The sequence below is a fragment of the Cetorhinus maximus genome, chromosome 20, assembly GCF_964194155.1.
Source record: "Cetorhinus maximus chromosome 20, sCetMax3.hap1.1, whole genome shotgun sequence".
Taxonomy (NCBI): domain Eukaryota; kingdom Metazoa; phylum Chordata; class Chondrichthyes; order Lamniformes; family Cetorhinidae; genus Cetorhinus; species Cetorhinus maximus.
In genome coordinates, this window is record NC_135898.1 from 81,889,890 (window position 1) to 81,903,247 (window position 13,358).

At 49.8% G+C, this 13,358-nt stretch overlaps 1 protein-coding gene across 1 annotated transcript in view; it reads left to right on the forward strand.

Moving 5' to 3' along the window:
* The first annotated feature begins 2,779 nt into the window (after positions 1–2,779).
* LOC144694613 (beta-TrCP-like) overlaps positions 2,780–13,358 on the forward strand; it is a 40,164-nt gene continuing 29,585 nt past the window's right edge. Inside the window, exons 1-2 of the mRNA XM_078565213.1 lie at positions 2,780–3,095; positions 12,293–12,479. Of these exons, the coding sequence (XP_078421339.1) occupies positions 2,780–3,095; positions 12,293–12,479 (503 nt within the window). The remainder of the gene's footprint in view (positions 3,096–12,292; positions 12,480–13,358) is intronic.

Genomic DNA, 13,358 nt, shown 5'->3' on the forward strand with positions numbered 1-13,358 from the left:
GAGTAGGTAAATTGGTGTGTACTGGTCTGCCAAACATGAGCTCTGCCAGTGATGGAATTGTTGCACTTAAAGGCGTTGTTCTCATGTAACATTGCAATGTGTAGATCTTGCTTAGTCTATCTACATTTGAGAATTAGAGATTTCACCATGCAAATCATTTGTTCAGCCAGACCATTAGATCTAGGGGAAGGAGGAGAAGAAGTGGTGTGATCGATATTTCACTTCTCACACACATCCTGAAATGGCTTACCAGTAAATTAGGACCGTTATCCATAATGATCTTTTTGGGCATACGGAATAAACTGAAAATAGCACTTAGAGTGTGCGCAACAGTTGCACACAACATATTGTGCCATTGTCAAATGATGGGATACTTGGTAAAGTAGTCGACAATAACGCTGAAGTTAGTGCCATGGACATGAAAGAGGTCGGCTGCCATTTTGGACCAAGGATGGCTAGGAACTTTATGTGGAATCTGTGGTTCTCTATACTGATTTGCATATGCTCTTGATGTTGCATTCCTTGACGACGACTTCAATGTCATTGTTCATACCCGGCCAATAGATTGTCTCTCTTGTCAGTCTTCTCGTCCGATCTATGCCCATGTGTGAGTAATGAAGTTGTTGAAGAATATCAGGTCACAAAGATTCCAGTATGATGACCTGCCTGCCTTTAAAAATGATTCCCCGGGAGATGCCTAGCTCATCCCGATAAGGCCAAAATGGTCTCGCATGTTCGTGGGCATGCTGAATTGGATCAGGCCATCCTTCAGTGATGGTTTCCACAGTTCCTGTAGTGTAGAATCTTTTTACATTTCTTCTTGTAGCTGCTGGCATTTACATTGCACAAAATGTACAGGATCAGTTGACAGACTTGCATTCTCCTCCAAGTGTAACTGCAGCCTCCTTGAAACTGCCAAATTTGTCAAAACATTCTGGATATTTCGATGTTTGGTGGTGAACTGAGGTGATGGGAGTAGTTTCTGAGGTTGATCTGCTGTGTGATGTCTGACCGATTCCATGGATTGTCACTGGTGCAAGGTCATGACATGCCAGTAGACCTACAATCACTGAAGCTTTAGTCTCCATGATGTAGAACATTGTGGCACCCAGAAGGATTGTTTGTACTTGCACTCCAGGACTATGGATCCTGCACATGGAATCAGTGAACCATCCTTCCTCATGAACCATATTCTTGTTAATTTGAAAGCGTAATGAGGGATTGATTGATGTTATTGAGTTTTGCACAAGTCACAGGTGTGAGCAATATGCTTCACCATGTTTACGAATTTTAGGAAAAGACTTGCATTTCTATAGTGCCTTCCATGTCTCAAAGTTCTTCACAGCCAATGAAGTACGTTATGAAGTGTAGCCATTATTGTAATATAGGAAATGCGGTAGCCGATATAGGCACAGCAAGCTCCCACAAACAGCAATGTGATAATGCCCAGATAATTTGTCTAATGATGTTGGTTGAGAGTTGAGTATTGGCCAGGTGAAATATTCCCTGTTTTCCTTCAAAATACTGCCATGAAACCTATTACAATCACCTAAGAGAGCAAACAGTTTTATATCTCATCTGAAAGATGTCACACTCAACTCAGCAGCATTTTCTCAGATCTGCACTATGAACATATGAACATACAAATTAGGAGCAGGAGTAGGCCATTCGGCCCCATCAAGCCTCTCTGCCATTTGTTAAGATCATGGCTGATCTGATTGTGGCCTTAATCCACCTTCCTGTCTCACCCTATGCCATTTGATACCATTATCAATCAAGAATCTATCTGACTTAGTCCAAAAATATTCAATGAACCACAGAATTGTTACAGTGCTGAAGGAGGCCTTTTGGCCCATCGTGTCTGCACCAGTTCTCTGAATGAGCAATTCCCTCAGTGCCATTCTCCTGCCTTCTCCCCATAAACCTGCACATTCTTCCTTTTCAGATAACAGCCTAATTCACTTTTTAATGCCTAAATTGAGCCTGCCTCCATCATATTCTCAGGCAGTACATTCCAGACCTTAACCACTTGCTGCGTTAAAAAGATTTTCCTCGTGTCGCTTTTGCTTCTTATGCAAATTACTTTAAATCTGTGCCCTCTTGTTCCCATTCATGAGTGGGAACAGTTTCTCCCTATCTACTCTGTCCAGGCCCCTCATGATTTTGAATACCTTTATCAAATCTCCTCCCAGCCTTCTCTTGTCCGAGGGAAAACAGTCCCAACTTCTCCAATCTATCATAACGACTGAAGTTCCTCATCCCTGGAATCATTCTCATGAATCTTATCTGCACTCTCACTGATGCCTTCACATGTTTCCTAAAGTGCGGTGCCCAGAACTGGATGCAATACTCCAGCTGATGCCAAACTAGTGTCTTATACAAGTTCAACATAATTAAAGGCAATGACCCTGCCTCCTATTTTCCCCTAGTTCCAGTCTCTTCCATAAGGGGAAACATCCTCTCAGCATCCGCCCTGTCAAATCCCCTCAGGATCTTATACGTTTCAGTAAGATCACCTCTCATTCTTCTAAACTCCAGTGGGTATATGCCCAACTTTCCCTCATGAGGCAACCCCTTCATCCCAGGAATTAATCGAGTGAACTGGTGTGTCCGCCTAGATTTTGTGCTTAAGTCTTGGGAATGGGGTTTAAACCCACAACCTGACTCCAAGGCAAGAGTGCTACCCACTGAGTCACAGTTATCCTGGTAAAGTTAAGCATATAATTTTAATTATGGAAGCCTTTGATCTGATTTTGCTTTAACTGTCTTTATTCTATATATGAACCAGCTCAAACTTTTTGATTCACTGGCGTATTGTAATTCCCAGGTGTGTGTGAATGGTTTTGTTACTTCTTTCTTTCAGACAGGACTATCCAATGGTACATCCAACACAACGGTCCCCAAGCAGAGGAAGCTGTCGGCCAATTATGAGAAGGAAAAGGAGACGTGCGTGAAGTATTTTGAGCAGTGGTCTGAATCCGACCAGGTGGAGTTTGTGCAGATTCTGATCTCCCGAATGTGTCATCACCAGCACGGACACGTTAACTGCTACCTGACACCAATGCTGCAAAGAGATTTTGTCACTGCTCTGCCAGGTAGATGTTTTTATACTCATCAAGAATCCAGAGGATATTTTGAGGGATTATTTGAAGCATTCAGGTTCTCCGGCGTTTAAACTATCATGCTTTATCCTCGTGTTCAAATCCCTCCTTGGATCGCTCCTCCCTGTCACTGAAATTGCCTCCAGCCCTACAATCCTCCAATTCTGTCCGCACAAACATCTCTGATTTTTAATCACTCTGCCTTAGTCAGTCATACCTTCAGCTGCCTGGGACCTAAGCTCTGGAATTCCCACCCTAAACTGCTTCAGTTTTCTCTCTTTCTCTCTCCCCTCCTTTTAAGACATTCTTTAATAATATCGTCTAATGTGCTCAGTGCCAAATTTGCTCTGATTATTTTCCTGTGAAGCACCTTAGAACATCTTACAACAGGAGAGTTGCTATACAAATGAGATTTGTTGTTGTTGTTGTTGAAGTACCGGGTTTCTACCATCAGAGGCCCTCAGAGAGCTATGTGCTGTGGAAATACACAGCGGTGAGTAATCAATCAGTGGTGAACCGGGCTTTGGCTCACATGTTCGAGGTTTCAGATGTGTCATTCGTCCATCCACTTCAAATGTGCGCCAGTGACACCCAACTCTACCTCATCATCACGTCTCTTGGCATCCCGCTGTCTCTTATTTGTCACACTGCTTATCCGGCATCCAATACTGGATGAACAGGAATTCCCTCCAAAGAAATATAAGGAAGGGCAAAGCCATTGCTTTCAGTCCCCGCCACAAACATCCTGTTCCCTCACCACTGGCTCCACCCATCTCCCTGGGAAGCACCTGAGGCTGAACCAGGCAGCCCGGTTGTCATATTTAACCGCGTATCCATTCCGGCAACAAGACGACCCATTTCCACCTCTGTAACACCATCTCCAGACCCGCCTCAGCTCGCCTGCTCCGCTGGAACCATCATCGATGCCTCTGTTCCCTCTGAACCTGACTTATTCCAACGCATTCCTCCAAAAACTCTGCTGCAGCAAATCACAACTCACTCCTCACCCCCTTTGTTCAAAGACCGACATTAGCTCCAGGCCTGGGAATGTTTTCATTTTAAAATCTCTCCACGGCCCTTGTGTTCCTCCCTATCCCCATAACCTTCAACAGCCCTACAGCCCCCTGAGAGACCCGAACTCCTTCCATTCTCAGGGCAGATACGGGGTGGGGAGGAGGGCGGAGGAGAAAGAGGGGGGAAGGGGAGGGATAGGGGGTTGTCCGGGTTAGGCCGGGCCGGTTGCTGGGGGGGGAAGCGGGGGGGTAAGGGGGCAGGGGAGGGCCAGGAAAGGGGGTGCAGCCAGGAAAATGGCGGGGGAGCCGGTAAAGTGGCGTTTGGTGGGGGGGGGGGGGGGGGTGGCTGGGAAGGCTGGGGGGTGGGGTTGCATCTGGGAAAGGGGGTGTGGTGGAAATGGGGGGCAGCCAGTAAAGGGGGGAGGGGAACAGGGGAGGACAGTAAAGGAGTAGGGGGGGGAGGGGGAAGGGAAAGGGGAGGCCCTGGGAAAGGGGCAGGGAAGAGGCGGGAATGGGGGGTGTCCGAGAGATGCCGGAGGGGGGTGGTGGGAAAGGGGGAGCCAGGAATGGGGGGGAGCCGGGAAAGGGAGAGCCGGGAAAGGGGGGGTCAGGAAAGGCAGAGGGTGGTTGCCCACCTGAGTGTGTGAGTGGAGACTGTGGAGAGAGTGAGGGAGTGGGGGAGAGAGAGAGAGTGTGAGGGGGAGAGAGAGTGAGGGAGGGGGAGAGGGAGGGAGAGGGTGAGGGAGAGAGTGAGGGAGGGGGAGAGAGAGTGTGAGGGAGAGAGAGAGTGAGGGAGGGGGAGAGAGAGGGAGAGCGTGAGGGAGAGAGAGAGTGAGGGAGGGGGAGAGAGAGGGAGAGCGTGAGGGAGAGAGAGAGTGAGGGAGGGGGAGAGAGAGTGAGGGAGGGGGAGAGAGAGGGAGAGCGTGAGGGAGAGAGAGAGTGAGGGAGGGGAGAGAGAGAGTGTGAGGGGGAGAGAGAGTGAGAGAGGGGGAGAGAGAGAGAGGGAGAGCATGAGGGAGAGAGAGTGAGGGGGGGGAGAGAGAGGGAGAGTGTGAGGGGGAGAGAGAATGAGGGAGGGGGAGAGAGAGAGAGAGAGAGTGAGGGAGGGGGAGAGAGAGTGAGGGAGGGGGAGAGAGAGAGAGAGTGTGAGGGGAAGAGAGAGTGAGGGAGGGGGAGAGAGGGGCGAGGGGGAGAATGAGTGAGGGGGAACATGGAGAGGGAGATTGAGGCAGAGGCGGAGAGAGAGAGTGAGAGGGAGGCGGAGAGAGAGAGTGAAGGAGAGGCGGAGAGATAGAGTGAGGGGGAGGCGGAGAGAGAGAGTGAGGGGGAGGCGGAGAGAGAGAGTGAGGGGGAGGCGGAGAGAGAGAGAGTGAGGGGGAGGCGGAGAGAGAGAGTGAGGGGGAGGCGGAGAGAGAGAGAGTGAGGGGGAGGCGGAGAGAGAGAGAGTGAGGGGGAGGCGGAGAGAGAGAGAGTGAGGGGGAGGCGGAGAGAGAGAGTGAGGGGGAGAGGAGAGAGAGTGAGGGGGAGAGGAGAGAGAGTGACACATAGGGGAGAGAGGGAGTGAGGTGGAGGGGGAGAGTGAACAGGAAAGAGTGAGAAGGAAGGGGGAAAGGGAGGTGGAGAGTGCGGGGAAGGGGGGGAGAGAGAGGGGAGAGTGATGAGCAGGATGGTTGAAAGGGGAGAGTGGGGAGTGAGGGAAGGGGAAGAGTGAAGGAGGTGGGGAAGTGTGAGGGAGAGAGTGAGGGGGAGGGGAAGACGGAGGGAGGAGAGTGAGGGAGAAATGGGGGAGTGTGAAGGGCAGGGGGAGAATGTGAGGGGTAGGGGGAGAATGTGAGGGGGGAGTGAGACTGTGAAGGGGAGGGGGAGAGTGTGAAGGGGAGGGGGAGAGTGTGAGGGGGGAGTGAGAGTGTGAGGGGATAGTGTGAGGGGGAGAGCATGTGAGGGGAGAGCAGAGCAAGAGTGTGTGAGGAGGATGGTGTGTGAAGGGGAGGATGTGAGGGGGACGGGGAAGGGAGGGTGTGCATGTGTGAGACAGGGAGGGAGCGGGGTGAATGTGTGTGTGTGTGTAAGTCTGACTCACTCCCAGTCTCAGGGTTCTCGTTCACCCTCCCCCTCACCCTCCCCCTCACCCTCCCCCTCCCCCTCACCCTCCACACCATTGTGGGTGAGGGTGAGTGTGTGAGACTGGGAGTGAAGCGGACACACACACTCTCACCCTATCACGATTACACATTTTTAAAAATTATTAGTCTATTTCTTTGACACTGGCCGGGATTTTCCCGCCCCATCGCTGCAGAACCCACCATGGGAGATTCGGCAGCTCAGCCAAAAGCCCATTGACTCTGGGCAGGACTGGCTGGTCCCGGCGGTGAGCAGGCTTGGAAAATCCCGACCATTGTTTTTTTCGCTCGGTAAGTTTTTTTTTCACACCTCTACTTTTTTTTATAATTTAAGTTTAATGTTGCGCCAAACCTTATCTTTCTGAAATTTGCTCATCAGCTCCTTGAGTGAGAAAAAATTTGAAACGTCGACCCGGATGCGAACAGGTTGGACAAGCCTGTTCTACACTGTCCCCATCAAACACTGCCAGGGCAGCTCTGGTTAGAAACACTACTAACTCACTCTCTTTCTCACTCACAATCTCTGCCCCTCTCTCTCTCTCTCTCTCTCCCCCGTCTCTCTCTCTCTCTCCCCCGTCTCTCTCTCTCTCTCTCTCCCCCGTCTCTCTCTCTCTCTCCCCCGTCTCTCTCTCTCTCTCCCCCGTCTCTCTCTCTCTCCCCCGTCTCTCTCTCTTTCTCCCCCCCGTCTCTCTCTCTCTCTCTCCCGGCTCTCTCTCTCTCTCTCTCCCCCGTCTCTCTCTCTCTCTCTCTCCCCCGTCTCTCTCTCTCTCTCTCCCCCGTCTCTCTCTCTCTCTCCCCCCCGTCTCTCTCTCTCTCTCCCCCGTCTCTCTCTCTCTCTCCCCCCGTCTCTCTCTCTCTCCCCCGGCTCTCTCTCGCTCCCCCGTCTCTCTCCCTCTCCCCCATCTCTCTCTCTCTCTCCCCCGTCTCTCTCTCTCTCTCTCTCTCTCCCCCGGCTCTCTCTCTCTCTCTCTCTCCCCCCCCTGTCTCTCTCTCTCCCTGTCTCTCTCTCTCTCCCGTCTCTCTCTCTCTTTCCCTCGCCCCGTCTCTCTCTCTCTCCCCGTCTCTCTCTCTCTCTCCCCGTCTCTCTCTCTCTCTTTCTCTCCCCGTCTCTCTCCCTCTCTCTCTCTCTCCCCGTCTCTCTCTCTCTCTCTTTCTCTCCCCGTTTCTCTCTCTCTCTCCTGTCTCTCTCCCTCTCTCTCTCCCCCGTCTCTCTCTCTCACTGTCTCCATCACTCACTTTCTCTCACTCTCCCACTCTCTCTCCCTCTCATTCACACTCTATGTCACTCTCTCTCTCTCTTTCTCATTATAATGCCTGAGTAGTGTGACTCACTCACTTTATTCCCCTGATTCTCAATGTGTTGACATCAGTGTTTATTATTGTGTTGTGCAAAAGTTTTACTGTTGATTTTTGGTTGTGTATTCTTGCAGAGTACAAGCTGTATCACAAACTGGATAATAATATCAAAACTTAAAATGGGTGTTCCTCTACTGTTATATGGATGATCTATTGCTGTGGGAATATCCTGAAACAGAGCCCGAGTCACTCCCAGTGAGAAGCCTAGGATCATAGAAAGGCCAATCAAGTGACTGAAGTTCAAATCAGGGGGTTAGGGGCCTGTGGCTCGGGTTTGTGGCTGGGGCTGGGGACTGGAAGTTGGGGGCTGGGGTTCATGGCTGGGGGCTGGGGCTCTTGGCTTCTGGCTTGGGTTTGTGGCTGGGATACATGGCGGGATTGGTGGGTTCTGACAGAGGATTACCTGTTGGAGTTGAGTTGAGTTAAGGCATATGTTACATTGGGTCTCCCTTCAGCAGTCTCCCTACTTATGGAAATCTGGGCTGAATGATCCCATGGAACTTGGTCTCTAAATCCAAAGGTAACTTCTGCGTGACCGCCTGTGACTGGTAAACTTACCCGATGTACTTCTCCCTGACCCTGTCCCACTCATTGGAGCCCTGCATCTGAACGCAGACTCCTCAGTAATAGAGCTGGTCTTTTGTTTATGATAGGTATGCCTCTGTTCTACTCACAATGCATCTCTGTTTTACAAAGCAGTCACATGACAGTCAATACTGTCTCCCTAGCCCTCCCTATAAGAGCTATTTCTGACTGGGAGGGAGTGTTTGCATCAAGCCAGGACTAGGTCTACAGAATAACTATTCATTTTCGGCTCTACAATTTCTGAAATGTGATTTAACAATCAAAATCAAATGAATTTATAAAAAGCCACAGGTTCTATAACTCTTGTAAACTCTTTAGTTATTCACTTAAGTCTCTCGTGAGGGTCCTCTGTGATGCAGATAGTTGAAAATTTAGCTCGTGAGGCACCAGATCTCTGACAGGCTTCTTTTGTGGCTTATTCTCATTCTTTGGCAAGAAATCTGCGGAGTTTGTAAATTAATGAGTGTAATTCCTGGAAAGGTAGCTGCTTTAGCAGAAAGGAGAGACCCTGGATGACATGTTGGAACAACATCCTTTAAGCTCTGAAAACGAGACTCCAACCCAGCTCAAATCAAATCTATTTTCTTTTCTCTCTTTTTATTTTCCTCTCACTCCAACTCTCTCTCTCACACTGGCACTGTCACACTCACTCTTCTTTCTCTCTCCCACTTTCCCACTCTCACTCTCAAACTCACCCTCAGTCCCTCTCACCCAACCTCTCTCTTGCTCTCTCACTCTCAAACTCACCCTCAGTCCCTCTCACTTCACCTCCCTCTTGCTCTCTCACTCTCAAACTCACCCTCAGTCCCTCTCACTTCATCTCCCTCTTGCTCTCTCACTCTCAAACTCACCCTCAGTTCCTTTCACTTCACCTCCCTCTTGCTCTCTCACTCTCAAACTCACCCTCAGTCCCTCTCACTTCACCTCCCTCTTGCTCTCTCACTCTCAAACTCATCCTCAGTCCCTCTCACTTCACCTCTCTCTTGCACACATCCCTCATTCTTATTTCCATCTTACACTGGAGTGTTTTCATTGTGATTTTCTTTCTATACTAAATGCTATATAATTCTAATAAGCTCATGGGATTCTGGGCTTTATTAATAGAGGCATGGAGTACAAAAGCAAGGAAGTAATGCTGAATCTTCATAATGCCCTGGTTCAGCCCCAGCTGGAGAACTGTGTTTAAATCTGGGCACACAGGATGTTGATAGTGGAGGATATATTTCCAAGTCCGAATGGTGAGTGACTTGGAGGGGAATTTCCAGGTGGTGGTGTTCCCATCTATCTGCTGCCCTTGCCCATCTAGATGGTAGTGGTCGTAGGTTTGGAAGGTGCTGCCTAAGGAACCTTGGTTAATTCCTGCAGTGCATCTTGTAGATGGTGCACACTGCTGCTGCTGTGCGTCGGTGGTGGAGGGAGTGAATGTTTGTGGCTGTGGTGTCAATCAAGTGGGCTGCTTTGTCCTGGATGGTGTCAAGCTTCCTGAGTGTCGTGGGAGCTGCACTCAAACAGGCAAGTGGGGAGTATTCCATCACACTCCTGACTTGTGCCTTGTGGATGGTGGACAGGCTTTGGGGAGTCAGGAGGTGAGTTACTCACCACAGGATTCCTAGCCTCTGACCTGCTCTCATAGCCACAGTATTTATATGGCTAGTCTAGTTCAGTTTCTGTTCAATGGTAACCCCCAGGATGTTGATAGTGGAGGATTCAGTGATGGTAATGCCATTGAACATCAAGGGGCGATGGTTGGATTCTCTCTTGTTGGAGATGGTCATTGCCTGGCACTTGTGTGGCGTGAATGTTACTTGTCACTTGTCAGCCCAAGCCTGGATATTGTCCAGGTCTTGCTGGATGGAACAGATTCAGGGAATGTGCTCTGTAATTGGCACTAACTCACTCAATCCCTGTCTCACTCTGATGTGTGGCCAGGTTGGGTATCACAGCGAATAACCACAGCATCACCTCTTTAAACATAACATCTTTAAAAAATCCACCATTGCTGCTGTAGGAGCAGTGTTGACACAAAGAAAGTAGTGGGAGAATACCAGTGCTCTGTAAAAATCCTTCACATTTGACTCAATCCCACAAATCATCAGCATTTTAGTGGACTAAGGAATGGAATAAAATGGGCATCCTACTTGTCTCTTAGAGACAAGGTCAGACCAGCTCACTAGAGGAACTGTGTAATCCTGAGTGAATGTGTTACCGCTGCAAGTACTTTGAATGGAAGTGTAGAGGGAGACGTTCACCCTGGACAACTGCTGAGGGACAGGTCTTCAAAGTTTGCCATGTGTAAATAAAAAGCGATTGAAGACAGAGAGAGTACAGGGACTCAGTGCGGATCTGAGAGAATCTGAGTACAGCAGCATTCATCAGCGCTGTTCCAGATCAGCCAATTCTACGCCGTGCAACTCTGGTCCTTTGTTCAACAACCCACTTCCTTCGCCATCATTGGTGTCTGAACCTTCAACCATCTAAGCCCCAAACTCTTTCATTCCCTCCCTGAACTGCCCTGCTAGGCCATTTCAGAGGGTATTTAAGCGTCAACCACATTGGTGCAGGTCTGGAGTCGCTGATAGATCCAAACCTGAATAAGGACAACAGGCCTCCTTCTCCAAAGAACATTAGTGAAGCAGTTGAGCTTTTTAACAATTGGAAAGCTTGTTGGTCGCTTTTACTGTTACTGATTTTTTATTTCCAGGTTTTCAAGAACTAAATTCAAATTCTCAAATTGCCCCTGGTGGGATGTGAACCCCCCCCCGCCCCAACATCCTGCTGGATTATTATCCAGGCCTCTGGGTTACTACTCCAGTAACATAATCATTGCACTATTGGTCATAATGAAAGGGGACTGTCAATTTTATCAGATTAAGGGGTGATCTAGTTGAGGAGTTGGAGATGATTAAAGGATTTGATAGGGTTAATGGAGAGAAACTATCTTCTCCGGTGGGGATTGCTGGGTTCATGGGAGTCCAGGACAAGGGGGCAGACCTTAAAATTAAAGCCTGTTCAGGGATGATGTCAGGAAGCTTTTCTTCACACAAACAGTGGTGGAAATCTGGAAAAACTGATGAGATTGGGGATGAATTGAAAATTTTAGCCCTGAGATTAAGTGAATTAAGGGTTATGGAATGAAGGGGCAGAATTTAATGTAGGCAATGGTAGTCTCACTGGCTGGAAAGCTAGCAAGAGCCCTGCTTCACCTCCTTTCAGGAAAGCCCCTTGAATTAAATGCTAATCAGCCACCTAACTGGGCAGGCCTCCCCCCAGGATCAAGGACCCAGGGGCAGAAATCCCACACTCCCCACTCCCAAGAACTGCTGGCCAACCAGAGGCTGGCAGCTGTGCAATGCTCAGCAGTGCCACTGGGGAGAAGATGATTGCTGCTGGTAATGCATCCACCCAAGGCACAGAGTCACCGGGGGACCCAGGACACAGGTGATTGATGGCAGGAAGAGGTTGTGGGATGGGGGTCGCGGGGGAGAGGGGTGGGTAGGTAGGCAGCAAGCACAGCGGGTTGGCTGTCAGTAGACCCCTCCTCTTTCCAATGTTGGGTCCCTCAATCAGGCACTGAGTGCCTTTGAACAAGGGACACCTCCTGGGGGCCCGCAAGCAACCCTGACAAGGTTTGCTTTTCGGGTTTCTCACGTGATGAGTCCCCCGCTTGCTGGGTGGGATGAGGCCCTTAAGTGGGCATTAATTACCCACTTAAGGGCCTCAATTGACGGCAGGGCAGGAAGTCACCCATGAGCCTTCCCACCCCGAGCTTAATTAGGGAAGAGGTAGGAAGGTGGAGGGAACCCTTCCCACCACCCTCTAGCCCAATTAAATTCCTACCTCGCCACCAGATTTGCTTCGAAGGAGGGTTTAAATTCCGCCTCTTGTAGCTATCCCATCGGTGCAGAAAGTGTGCCCAGGCAGAATCAGACATCCTGCGATACCCTCGATGTGGACATATGGACAGTGGCCCCTTGTTCAGTGAACTAGCACGCGCCCACTGGATGTGGCATTCTGGCAAGGAGTAGGGTGGGGAGGTGGGATGTGGTGACAGGCAGCAAGCAGGGTCAGTGGTTCGAAACGATGTTTGATTGTCTCATTTTCTGCTTTTGGCTGGCAGCGAGGGGGCTGGAACACATTGCAGAGAACATTCTGTCATACCTGGGCGCACAGTGGCTGTGGGCAGCAGAGCAGGTGTCTAAAGGATGGCTCCGGGTCAGCTGCAATGGGATGCTCTGGAAGAAGCTAATTGAGCGCAAGATCCGTACGGATTCCCTCTGGAAAGGACTCGCAGAACGAAGAGGCTGGTAAGGAAGTGTTGGGAAAGATGCAGGAACATTTGCCTGTATTGGTATGTAAGCTCCATTAGCTCTGTTGCCTAATAAAATGCTGCAACAGCCCCTCCTTTTCTCTGGCCACTAATATTGTCCTTCAGAACTTAGGATTGGCGGTACCCGGGATTGTGTCAGTATTTCGAGGGTGTACCCAAGAGTGTGTCAGTATTTACAGGGGCCCCGTGAGTCTGTAATTATTTACAGGTTGTCCCCATGTGTGTATCAGTATTTTACAGTGGGACCCCGGTAGTGTGCCAACATTTACAGGGGTACCCCAGGAAGCGTATTAGTATTTACAGGGAGTCCCTAGAGTGTGTCAGTATTTACAGATAGCCACTGGAGAATGTGTAAGTAATTACAGGGTATCCCTGTGAGTGTGTCAATATTTGCCAGAGGTCCGCGGGAGTGTGTCAGTAATTACAGGGGGTGTCCCAATGAATGTGTCAGTATTTACAGGGGTTTCCAAAAGTGTTTCAGTATTTACAGAGCGTCCTCAGAAGTGTGCCAGTATTTAAATGTGGTCTCTGGAGACTGTGTCAATATTTACACGGGGTCCCATGAGTGCGTCAGTATTTACAGGGGATCCCCAGGGAGTGCGTCAGTATTTACAGGGGGTCCCCGGGGAGTGTGTCAGTATTTACGGGGGTTCCTGGGGAGTATGTCAGTATTTACAGGGGGTCCCCAGGGAGTATGTCATTATTTACAGGGGGTCCCCGGGAGGTGTATCAGTATTTACGGGGGTCCCCGGGGAGTGTGTTAGTATTTACAGGGGGTCCCCGGGGAGTGTGTCAGTATTTACGGGGGTCCCTGGGGAGTGTGTTAGTATTTACAGGGGGTCCCCGGGGAGTGTGT